At 31.6% G+C, this 13,169-nt stretch overlaps 2 protein-coding genes across 3 annotated transcripts; both read right to left on the reverse strand.

The window, feature by feature from the left end:
• Positions 1–548: 548 nt before the first annotated feature.
• Positions 549–1,549, reverse strand: LOC106327628 (protein FANTASTIC FOUR 3). The gene has a single exon (XM_013765832.1). It carries the CDS (start codon positions 1,425–1,427, stop codon positions 810–812), a length of 618 nt encoding a protein of 205 aa, XP_013621286.1. The 5' UTR covers positions 1,428–1,549; the 3' UTR covers positions 549–809.
• Positions 1,550–7,752: 6,203 nt separating this feature from the next.
• Positions 7,753–10,238, reverse strand: LOC106327627 (rho GTPase-activating protein 1-like). Of its 2 annotated transcripts, none has more exons than XM_013765830.1 (4): positions 9,603–10,238; positions 8,813–9,053; positions 8,510–8,740; positions 7,753–8,400 (listed from the first exon to the last, which is right to left on the reverse strand). In XM_013765830.1, the coding sequence occupies exons 1-4, from the start codon at positions 10,043–10,045 to the stop codon at positions 7,987–7,989; spliced, it is 1,329 nt and encodes a 442-aa protein (XP_013621284.1). In that variant the 5' UTR covers positions 10,046–10,238; the 3' UTR covers positions 7,753–7,986. The 2 variants fall into 2 exon arrangements, with proteins under 2 accessions (XP_013621284.1, XP_013621283.1); XM_013765829.1 differs by having other exon boundaries at positions 7,753–8,439; positions 9,603–10,225.
• Between the last annotated feature and the right edge of the window lie 2,931 nt (positions 10,239–13,169).

Below are 13,169 nucleotides of genomic sequence, written 5' to 3' on the forward strand. Positions count from 1 at the left end.
GTTCTCTATCTGAATTTCATAGTTAATATGAGAATTGGTTACGTTGGGCTTTACAACGTTAGACAGATGTATGGAGGGCCGGTCCTGAGATTTATAGGGTTGTAGGCGACTTTTAAAAAATTTCAGAGAATTTTTTTTTTGGTAAATTTGAGAACTTAAAAAAAAATTTTGAAAATTTTTTTCTATGTAATTTTTTTAAAAATTTTTGGGAGCATAAGGCCAATGTTTCGTTAGGCTTTGCCCAGGACCGATCATAGGCTTGTGTTACGATTATTTTAGCAGTGTCTTGTACAAAAATATTTATTCCGGCTCCCACGTTAACATTTGGTTATCCATATATCGACAGTCAAAAATAATTTTAATTAGACTTTATATACTTTTTGATCAGGCGTTGTTCCGCGCTGACCACGGAAATAGTAACGTTAATTTTTAATGTACAAATATTATAAAAAAATAAATAGAAATTCTAGTAAATGATAATTTAGTGATATAAATGTAATATATCAATAGTTGTATGCTATTTCAATATTTTGATAATAAGTTTCTATAAATTATTCTCTCTATGTCACAGAAACATGATTCTTCTATCTTTGCTTATAAAGTATAGAAGATTTTCCAAAATTACAAAAACAAATCTACCGTTTGAAAAAATAATATTCCTTGGCATTGGTAATATTGCAGAATGTATTAAGGGATAAAAGCCTAGTTTAACTCCAAAACCAGCATAAAGAAGGTTTTAACATTTATAATCTTGTAAAATAACGGATTAAATTCCACATAACCGCAAAAAATATTCAGCAGATTACCGATCAGACCGGTTTATCTTTGTTCTCTTCTTGGTCTTCGTCCTCATCTTCATCCTCATCCTCGGGTTGAACCAACTTCAGCTTGAGTCTACCGTCTTCACGGCTGGCTAGAAGAAACTCTCTCTTCGGAATCCTAACTTCTTCCAACACAAACCTCCCTTCTTCTCTATACGTCTTGAAACTCATCCTCGTCATCGCTGGAGGATACTCTCTCCGTTCTTTCCTCCATGGTCCACACTCCTCATTGCTGCTTCCGTTATCTTTACCCTTCATCACTTCACTCTCATGATCATCATCTTCTTCTCCGTTACCGTTACCGTTGACTTTCCCGTCTTCCAAGCCGTAATAGCTCTCTGACCCTAGACCTTCAGTACACAGCTGCAAGCTGCTGTTCTCAGCTGAGGCCTTCTCGAAAGAAGAATGAGATGATTCCCTGAAGTGGAGCTCACCGAATATCTCTGTAAACGGTGGCGTTTCGTTGTGGTCGGTGACGTGGAGGCCTTTGATTGGGAGTGGGTTCCAAGGTGAAGAAGAGGAGATCAGAGTATCAAGAAGCGACTTTGGAGCCTTGTCTTGTCTTTGGCTCTCGAATATTTGATGAAAGCTTCTGTAAGCTGCCATTGCTCTCTTCTTTGTGTTTGTTTCTTGGTTTTGTTTCTGCGGCTGGAGGAGAAAGAGAGAGGACACGAGATGGACGTGAAGGAGAAGATGGTATTGTCAGATATATATTCGTTAGGAGGAAAAAAAATACTTGAATAAAATGATAAAAAGATTTGTTATATTCAAATGTTCAAATGGAATCTGATTAATGGTTAAACATATATTACTTTTGTTAGTCAATTTGATTTTTGATTTGACAATGGTGATGAATGATGACAATGTTCTAGATGATTCTGTGACCTTGATAATAATACTATAGTTCTGGCCTAACCAACAAAGGCAACTTCAATGTATATTTACATGCATCTATATATTGGTTCGACAAATGTTAACCCCATTGAAATCACATTTCGAGGATCTTGTTACACTGCAGCAGTTGATATTATTAAACAACAGATTCAGCAATCCAATAAATAAATAAATAAGTAAATAAATATATATATTTTTTTTTTGTAAATAAATATTTATATATTTATAGAAGACCAAGGATGAGGAGAATGGAATAAAGAGCCACCAAGTGGTGCGAATTCTGGTGGCTATAATTATTTGGTCACAGCCAAATAATTTTATATGGACTACTTATATATTCCTTATATTATGGAATCATACCACCATTCATTTCTTTTTGCAAACTTTTTTGGATTTGATTTTTCCTTGAGAATGTGGCATATTTGTCCAATAAATCTAAAAATTGACAATAATATAGTAATATCTAAATGACTGAGAAACACAGTTTTTAAATGTCGTATGATTCAAAGCTTTCGTTATTTAGGTTTTAATAGAAAAAAAAAGAGAGAAACATTAGGTTATACCTATAACCTAATGTTTAAATTGTAGCAACGTGGAAGTTTTCTATAGATTTCAACATTTTTTTTTGGACAGGAAGCATTGAACTTCCAATAGTAGCAAACCACGACAGATTCGAGATGTAGTTGAGTCGATGTTGATTGGTTGGATTGTGGGAGCCTCGTGATCCTCAACCACATAATCTGATTTCATGATATTCTGCAAAAACTAGGCGTTGTGGAGACTAATCACAAATGTACAACATAACCGGATTTCCCAAGCATCCGCATTGAATGAAGTAGCAATAATAGTATTAGTACCGGTCAACAATATGAAACCACTATACTATCGTTGCTTTGTTATTCAAGATATTTAAATGATACACGAGTTTAAACATTGTGCAGTTGTGCTAGTAGGTAAGTCTGTTAATGCGGGACGGTCCTTCTCGTTAAACCCGTTTCCACCATAGGCTTGATATTCAAAATATCCTAGCCATTTAAATTCTCATGTGTCCTCGGCCCTCTAATATTATCTATGGTTAATTTATCTGTTCGAAATTGTTTGGAGTTGGAAACTATTTGTTCGAATTATTGTTAGGAGTTCGGTAATTATTTTATATTGATCAATAAAGTTAATGATACACATGTCTCCGTATCAACAATGATTTAGGTTAATAATAATAACTAGATTAAGATCCGCGCCTTGCGCGGAATAAACATTATATATAAAAATTATTTAATGTATTAAAAGTCAGTAACTATTAAATATATAATTAAATTGGTGTGAACATATAAATCAATTTTATTAATCTAAAAATATTTTTTTTAATATTTGATAGGATATGTAATTAAATTTAAATGATACTAACATACATAGTATATTTTAGTATATTTTTAATATTAATATCTAGTAAATGATGATTTCTACTCATATAGTTTTTTTTTATCATTTGTATCTTTTATAGAAAAAAAATTAAATTGCTGATAACAAAATTTTCATCGTGGGATTAATAGTTTTAATAGTTTATAATTTTTTTAAAAAAATAAGTTGTCAATGTATTAAAATTCAGCAACTATTAAATATATAATTAAATTGGTGCGAACATATAAATCAATTTTATTAATCTAAAAATATTTTTTTTAATATTTGATAGGATATGTAATTAAATTTAAATGATACTAACATACATAGTATATTTTAGTATATTTTTAATATTAATATCTAGTAAATGATGATTTCTACTCATATAGTTTTTTTTTATCATTTGTATCTTTTATAGAAAAAAAATTAAATTGCTGATAACAAAATTTTCATCGTGGGATTAATAGTTTTAATAGTTTATAATTTTTTTATAAATTGTCAGTATTTTTCAAAACTTTTATCAAAGAAAATTTTTCAAAGTAAATTTTGAAATTAAAATATTTAAGTATTATATATATATATATATATATATATCTTAATCTTAATAATTAATTAATTTGACCTTTTACTTATATGATTTTGTAATCATTTGTAACTTTTTATAACAAAAATTTTAAACCATGGATCACAAAATTTGAATGTGAGAATTTTAACAGTTTTAGTAAGTTTTTAAAAATTCAAAATATAACATATACAGAAAAATCTAAATTTTTTTATTATATGGTTATTGTGGTTGTTTAATTTATTTAATAGTTTAATATTAAACAAATATGATAGAAGATACAATAATTTTTATCAAATCTTTATTATTCAAAATCATTAATTGTCATATATACTTTAGCCATATTAGGCAATTCCGTAAATTCTATTTAAGGAAATAATAAAGTACATTAGTAATGAATTTATTGTTAGTATAATAAAAAGTTTATTATATAATTAGATGGACCAACATATTTCTCTAATGATTCTAAGAATCATCCTAGTGATGACACGTGGCTACAAAAAGAAATTGTAATGTTTCTCAAATAATATATAGGAGATAATTTATTTGTATATCATTTTAGTATGTCATTAGTCAATAAACCGGCCCGATAAAATATATGGTTTTGTGATGTGTGACGAACGTCCACATACCGGTGGTCCGTGGAGCCCTGTCCGAATCTATCCACCCAACAAGATATCACGATTTCACCTTTTCCACTTGGTCAATGACCAACAACATCTGCACTCGATACCTCTTTTATCTACATCTTTATTATATATTGATACCCCAAGTCCCCAACACACGTAGACAATAAAGCTTTTGCGAATATGTTTTATACGAATTTTTATTGACGTCCACAAAATATATGATTTAATCGTTAGCGACTGACGGATACCAATCCATCGAATTGACCATTGATGTCTCCTAGTTTATATAATGCTGAATAACCAAACTACGTACAAGAAGGAGCATCTTTACTCCTAGTATAAAAAGTCTTATTAACCATTAAGAATACCACTAGACCGAAAGAATCTTATTCGTGAAATTTTAAGGGAATGGATTTGAAAACACAAACTACGTTTCATGATACTTTAAAAATTACTAAAGCCTTATAAATGTTTTAAAATAAAACCATATATGCTTTTTGAATTATTTAGAGCATCCCTAGAAGATTCTCATCAAAAAGTTCTTAATATATATATATATATATATTAGTATTTAATTGCATATTTTTCGGTTGGGTTTTCCGTAATTTTTAGAAATTTATAATTAAATACTAATATTTATATATATATATATATATATATATATATATATATATATATATATATGTATATCAAGAATCTTTGATGAGAACTCCCATTGGGGTGCCGTACATTCTTTTTGGACGAAACCCAAACTAAATGCAGTATTGGATTTTACATATTTTGATTCTTGTTACTAACTATCTACACTTGCTAATTGCTTGAAAGAAACACAGTCTAACTTTCGCCGGAAACCATTCAATAAAACTACAATGTAAATATCTTTTACGTGTATGAATGGACAATACTATAGATATTCAAGGTAAAATGTATTGTATGGTCAACAGGTCAACTAATTACAGTATTATATCCATAATCTTTCATGCAAAAAAAAGAAGATAAAACTAGATACTATAACAGAAACTAGTTGTTAAAAAATTGATCCCAAAAAAAAAAAAACTAGTTTGTAAAATATCAAAATAAAAACTAAATAATATGTGAGAAATACCAAGTACCAACAAACAGATATGGTCAAGAAAACAAAATATCATATATCAACTTTCAAGATTTGATTCCAATATAGTGCCATGATACTTTAAAAGAGATCATGTTATCGCTATTCCTTTTTTCAACCGATGATATAAAGATTAGAAATCGACAGCATCAAGCCAAACCAGTGGCGATGAACCATATATGTGGAGAAATACTGAGGCCCTGTTAGTGCAACATCCATCTGGGTGAACATGCAAATCGATGTTTGTTTTATGCATTATAATGCTACATCCAGATGGATGACCCACCTGAATTTTTAAAAATTCATCTTAATTTCTCTTCTAAATGAAGGTGAGTTTTGATGGTGCATCTGAATGCAGATGTATCTGAATGCAGATGTATCTGAATGCAGATGCATCTAGTTCATTCCAAAATGATAAATGATAAAAATGACCTTCTAAAATCAAAATATTATTTTAAAACCCTAAATTTTATTTTTTCTGCTATAACCAAAAAATGCATTTTCTCGCAAAAACTGAAAAACACATTTTCCCGCCAAAACCGCAAGATGCGTTTTTCCGCAAAAAAACGTAAAACACACATTTCCATAAAAACACATTTTTCGGCCAAACCAGCAAAACCGCACTTTTTGACCAAAACCGAAAAATCGCATTTTCCCGTCAAAACAAAAAAAAAACATATTTTCCCGCCAAAACCCAAAAAATGCATTTTTCCGCCAAACTCCAAAAAGCATTTTCTGGCCAAAACCGAAAAAATACATTTTCTCGCCAAAACCGGAAAACAGAATTTTCCTGCCAAAACCAGAAAACATAATTTTCCCGCCAAAACCGGAAAAACGCATTTCCCGCCAAAACTGGAAAACACAATTTTCCCGCCAAAACTGGAAAATAGAATTTTACCGCCAAAACCGGAAAACGCATTTTCCCGCCAAAACTGGAAAACACAATTTTCTCGCCAAAACTGGAAAACAGAATTTTCCCGCTAAAACCGAAAAAACGCATTTTCCTGCCAAAACTGGAAAACACATTTTCTCGCAAAAATCGGAAAACGCATTTTTTCCGCCAAAATCGGAAAAACGTATTTTCCCACCCAAAACCGGAAAAATATATTTTCTCGTCGAAACCGCAAAAATGCTTTTTGCCGCCAAAATCGCGAAAATGTTTTTCCCGCCAAAATCGCGAAAAAACTTTCCCGTCAAAAACACTTTTCCCGCCCAAACCGCTAAACACACTTTTCCCGTACAAACCGCAAAACGTATTTTTTTGCCAAACCCATAAAAACGTATTTTTCCGCTAAAACAACAAAAATGCACTTTTTCTCCAAAAACACATTTTTCCTCAAAAACCGCAAAAATATTTTCCGCCAAAACCGTGACAATGCTATTTTTCCGCCGAAACGTAAAAAATTATATTTTAATCATTTTATTAATAAGTCCACCTAGATGTAGATGAAAGTTAAAAAATGAAAAACAAACGAACATAGTTTCATTCAGATGATTCATCTGGATGCGTGGACGAAATGAAGAAATGAATAACACCTAGATAGAACATCTGGATAAGACATCTAGATGGACCATCTGGATGCATCTTCCATATGTACAAACGAACATGGCAAAACTTGTAAAACTTTTATAATGAAACCCAAAAGATGGAACTTTTTTATCAATATAAAGTTCAAACTTTAGATCTGTAAAATGATATAGTCTCTGTATTCAGTTTTTGGTAAATTGTTTTATATGGATTGAGTATTATTCCGACGTCATCACATGTGTTTATTAACTATACATAATGTTTATTTTGCCAATAACTACTACATCCTGCATCTATCATCCGTCAATGGTAGTTAGCGACTTAAAAAATTAGTTATCAAATTAAGAAAATGTTAAAGATGTGTTCTAAAAGTTAGAAAAAAAAACAGATAGATTTCTATCTTTCTAAAAAAAGATAGTTCTAAAAGTTAGAAAAAAAAAGATGTGTTCAAAATATCATAACTTCTATCTTTCTAAATTATTTTGCAGCTTTAAAAAAAAGAAATCTTCTTAAAAGGTATATATAATTAGATTATAAAATCATTCCTGAAAAAGAAGTATCCAAATACGTGCATAATAATAAGTATGCAAATGGCGTTCAACTTTTTTCTTGGACCCACTAGGAAAAGTTACATGACTATACAATGTTGAATTCAAATATTAATATTCCCCTCTACAATATGCTTTTGTCATCCACTATTTCTCTCTCGAGTTTCAATCGTCCCTTGGTTCCTTCCAAGAACCAATTTTAAAACCTTCTTTCCAGACCATCTCAACTTAATTTGTAAATTTTACGGAAAATACCAAAGATGAGAAGAACATGTTTCACCATAACATCGTCAAAGGCCCGAGAGAGACCGGTTCAATATGGTTTACAAGTTTGATTAACCATTTGTATGAACGGTCCAACAAAAAGAAAGCACACTGAGAACATGGATAAAAAAGAATAGAAACGACGTGAAAAGAACATTAACAAATACAAAACAGGTCAACCAACAATTTGATTTTAAAGTCTCCTCAAGGGCTTGCTCTGCTCCTTTGTCTTCACCGCCAAGCTTCAGTACGCTCTACCCTCGAACCTACACGGCTCAAGTTGGTCAATCCTTTCGTTCTACCCACAGGCCACTGAGCTGGAGGAGCCAGAGCCATCACTTGCACACTACTTTTTCTCTCTGTTTCCGAGTAACTAACTCTCCCGGTTCTCCTGGCATTGTTCTCAAAGGTTGATTCATCTGATATCTCACTGCTGCTTGGACTCTGATTCTCTGCATCTTCAATGTACTCTGATTGCGTCTCTTCACTCTGTTCAGTAGGATCAAAAGCCAAAGACTGCGAAGGGCTTTGGTGACCGCTGCTCTCATCAGAAGGTTCTAAAGGTACAACGTGAGCTTGCTCTACTACAGAGTCTTGCCTTTCCCTTAGAGTTTTTTCTATCAGCATCTTGAGGAAGTTCATCACCTGAACCGCGTACATCAGCGCTGTCAATGGATCATCCATCTACAATAAAAAGGTTTATTTCAATAAACCTAAAAATTGATCAGTAAAAGCCTTGTTGTTGCGGACTCACCTGAGTCATATTAGGAGCAAAAACCATAGCGATGTTGCGTGAGTTCATCTTGTTAACATGCTCATACTGAACAACGTCAGCCATTAGATTGATGGCCCAATCAAGCAGAGAAGCTTCAGTAGGGGGAAGAAGCCTAACGAGCTCGACATATTCCTCTTCCGTTTGGCATTGCATGACTTGTTCAGGGGACAACACATCAAGAACGCTTGTAGGGAGTTCTCTAAACCATGCCTGAAATAGAAGATTATAAAGAACAAGATTGATTTGCGTAAGAAAAATCGAGTTTGTGCAAGCATTACATACCTTGATAAGCCCTGCCAAGCAGTGAACATCGATTCTCTCAGGTATAAACCCTCGGTTTAGTTGCTCTCTTACTGCCTCTTCCTCACTATTCTCAGCAGTGAGTCTAAAAATTCCCTCTGCCAGCAAGCCTCCTTGACCATATAAGCAGTTTTGCATCAACAAGAGTATGGTTGGTACACAATTGCCTCTTGAATCATACGATAACTGCATTGATTCCGTTGATACCCCAAAGACTGTTGCACTAATGTGATGAGATAGCAAAAACAAGTAAGAAATGAGATACACAAAGAGAGAGAATTATATGTTATCAACAAAGCATCTAAATAGTAGATGAACAATGCAACCGTTTCATAATTTAACTTCAACCAATGTATATGATAGTATCTGACTATCTTCCACATGAAAAAAAAAAAGACAAGTAACTATGAAGCTACCAGCTAAAAATGTTGTTAGAGAACGAATCAACTTCTGAGATGAGTCAGTAGCCCAATCTTAAGTGTTTAGTTTCGGCAGAAACATAGAACTCTAACTAAGCTTATAGTGAGACTAAACATAGAACTTCATTGATTAGAGAGTGTTACATATCTAACCAAAATGCCAAAAAAAAAAGATAAGATTCTTGAAATGGATATGATCATAGTTGAGAGACACGTCAGAGCAAACTTTTAAAAGCAATTCCATAATCACAATTCTAATTATGAGCCTAACCGTCAAGGGGGCTAAAATAGAAACCACAAACCCTAATTGGAAGAATCGAAAATTGGGAAAATTGATTCAACAATGTTAGTACCTGGCGCTAGGAGCTCGCCTGGGAACCTCAGGCTCGAACTCAACGGGCAAGCCCAAGAAGCCGTTGAACCGATCGAAAGTCACGTGCGCCACGTGTCGGACATTGGTGGGCCAACCGATCTCCATGCTACAGAGCTCCCTCCGGTTGCTCTTGCAAGCAACAAGAGATCTCCTGAAAATGGCGACCAGGAGCGCCAGCAGAGATATCTGCTGACCTTCCCCGTCTTCTCCGTCGTCGGCGGCGACGCTCCGTCTCAAATCTTCCAAATCTTGATGCTGTTGTTGTTCGATTGAGCGGTGAAAGTCAACATCTTGGGGGAATCCGGGAGGAACTGGGCTTCTACGGCGATGGTCGGAGGTGATGAGGAGAGTGGCATTGGATGGGGAAGGTGAGGAAGACGAAGAGGCGCTTGGAGATGAAGGAAAGTGAAGGACTTCAGTCATCGCGAGGTGAATCAAGAAGGAAAGAAATCGACTTTTTTTTTGATTGGGGATCAAATCATGCAAAGTAAAGATGAAAGCTTTGGATTTTGAAGGTTGAAGAGGATCGAGGATTGGATTTGGTGGGAAACATTAACTGTGCAATCAATGTTTATTATTAAAACCCTAATTTGACGATGGATTTATTAATTAACCTTTTTATTAGATTAATCGATCCCATATTATTGGCCCTGACCAATAATAACGCTGAGAAAACAATAAAATTGAAAACTTTTTTAGTACAATTTCATTTGTACTTCATTAATCATTTACCATCATAACTATCTTAACAACCAGAAATCAATATGTTGTATTTTCTCTTAAATAATTATATATTCCTTTTTATAAACAACCTTTTTTTTTATTCATTTGTGATGATTACTAATTGAAGTCATGGTTTTATAAAAAAGTTCACTGCATTTTGTGAAAAAAAAAAACCATGTAAACAGAAAAAAAGCATTGTACCGGTCTGCAGCTGTCAATCTTTTTTTTGTGTTTTTTTTTTGTCAACTGCAGCTTACCAATCATAATCATCATTTTTCTGATCAAATAATTGACTACGTTTCATTTTGTTCTGGTTATGAGCTCTGGATTAAGTTGTGTATCTCATGTGTAAAGTTGACATGTAGTATTATATAAATCGGATATTAGTAAGTGACAAAGAGATTTTGATACCGAAAATAAATAATTAAATATAAGAAAAAATATGTGAATCTTCGTGCATGCTCACTGTCATTTTCAAAATCCGATAACTATTACTACATTTATTCTTTTTTTTTTTTAAAGATAACTACATTTATTCAGTGATTTTTTTTTCTTTTTTCAGTGATTAGTTTACATTATATAGTATTATTTACCTATTTTAAACAAGAAACCTCGATAATGTTTTAAATTCTGTCACTATAAATGTGGATTTCGTTTTGGGCAAATCTGTGTTTGTTTAATTGATTTTTGCACGTATTTCTTAAATGTGAGACCATGTTATTTACGTGCGTACTGCGTAGATTAGTAGTAGAATCCACGTATACACAAAATATACCATCCAAGTGTGTTCTACGTTGAACAAGGAAGAAAGAAAACACGTTGAAGTTTACAAAGTTTTTTTTTTGCTTAAAGAAGTTTACAAAGTTGCAAGCAAGTTTTATTGTATTTTAACAAATAAAATTGTGTTTATAGGCATAAACCCGTGTCATGCATACATACGATTAGGCCTCGGACTTTTATCCGAGATCCGGATTCGATCCGAGATTCGATACGGATCCGATCCGAAAATCCGGATATTCGGAGGAACTGAATCCGAATCTAGATAGTAAAATATTGGATCCGGATCCGGATATCTTGATTTTTTAGTCCGGATATCCGGATCCGTAAGTTTATTAATAATTATTTCAGAAATAGTAATTCATCCAAATGTGTTTCTACCATCCAAATGTGTTTCTATTTTAACAAAAAAAAAAAAAGTGTTTCTACGTTGAACAAGGTGAAAACACGTTGAAGTTTACAAAGTTTTTTTTTTTTGCTTAAAGAAGTTTACAAAGTTGCAAACAATTTTTATTGTATTTTAACAAATAAAATTGTGTTTATAGGCATAAACCCGTGTTATGCATACGATTTATTTTTTGAGAAATTGTTGGGTTCACCATCCAATAGTGTTTATTTGATATCTTTTAAAAAAAGAAATAAAATTGAATATCCAAATTATATTATATTTTAAAATAAAATAATAAAAATATATAAAAATAGTTACAAAAAATAAATAAATTAATATTGTTAAGTCTTCAGCAAAATATTAAACCCTATACCCTAAATCCTAAACCCTAAATCCTAAACGTTAAACCTTAAACTTTGGATAAACTCTAAACCGTTGGAAAATCTTAAACCCTAAATCATATATTAAAAACTAAATTTTAATAACACTAAACCCTAAATCCTAATCACTAAACCCTAAACCCTTGGGTAAACCCTAAACCCTTGGGTAAACTCTGAACCCTTGGATAAATCATAAACTCTAGGGTTTAATTTTCAATATTTTTTATTTAGAGTTTATGATTTAGTATTTTGCTAACGGTTTAACAATATTTATTTATTTATTTTTGTAACTATTTTTATGTATTTTATTGTTTTATTTTAAAAATATAATCTTATTTGGAAATTCAATTTTGTTTCCTTTTTTAAAAGATATCAAATATCAAATACTCAAACACTATTGGTTGGTGAATTTAGAGGCCAAGAATTTCTATTATTTTTTTCTTATGTGATACATGTATGGTAAATCAAATTTATAATCTGCAAGAATAATTTGGCAATAAACTCTCTTTTTGACTGATGCCAAGAAAGCTCTCTTTTTGACTAAAACTAGGATTAACCCGGGCTACGCCCATGATTTTTATTTTTTTTCTAATTTAAGTTGTTAAATTATTTATATTTAGGTTATGATATATATTTATATAAATGTTAAGATACATGTCATAATTAAACTTTATTTTTAAATTTTAAAACGTTAAATTAACATATTTTTACTATTTAAATATTTTTTTTTGTAATTTTGTTGGCTATCTAGTTATCATATTTAGCAAAACTATCTGTTGAGTGTTGCAATAAATGTTTTAGATGTTTAATTAAACTGCAGAATATTTTCGGATCGACCACATGCTCAACAATCGATCGATCCGTAAAAAGATGGTCGATCTCCTTGGCCAGGTAAGTACAATTTTAGCAAAAATATCTTTGATTTTCAAATATTAAGTATATAACTATTCTTTTGAATATTGATTTTTTTGAATTGTATTTTTATTAAATTATTGTATTATAATGTTTATGTAAATATTTTTTGTGATGTGTGAATTTGTGCTGTTAGTATACTTAACCTAGATGATATTGATATTTAACTATTTATTTTTTTCTGGAAATAGAAAATAATGATATATCAAAACGTATCTAATACTTGTTAAATGATAGTATAATGTAAATTACATCAATTATTTGAAAATAACCATTTGTTGTTTTTATTTTTTTTAAATCAGAAATTATTTTTATTTAAAAACATTATTCATATATAATATAATAGTTTAAGTTTGGAAGATTAATC

This window comes from Brassica oleracea, chromosome C2 (assembly GCF_000695525.1).
Source record: "Brassica oleracea var. oleracea cultivar TO1000 chromosome C2, BOL, whole genome shotgun sequence".
NCBI lineage: Eukaryota > Viridiplantae > Streptophyta > Magnoliopsida > Brassicales > Brassicaceae > Brassica > Brassica oleracea.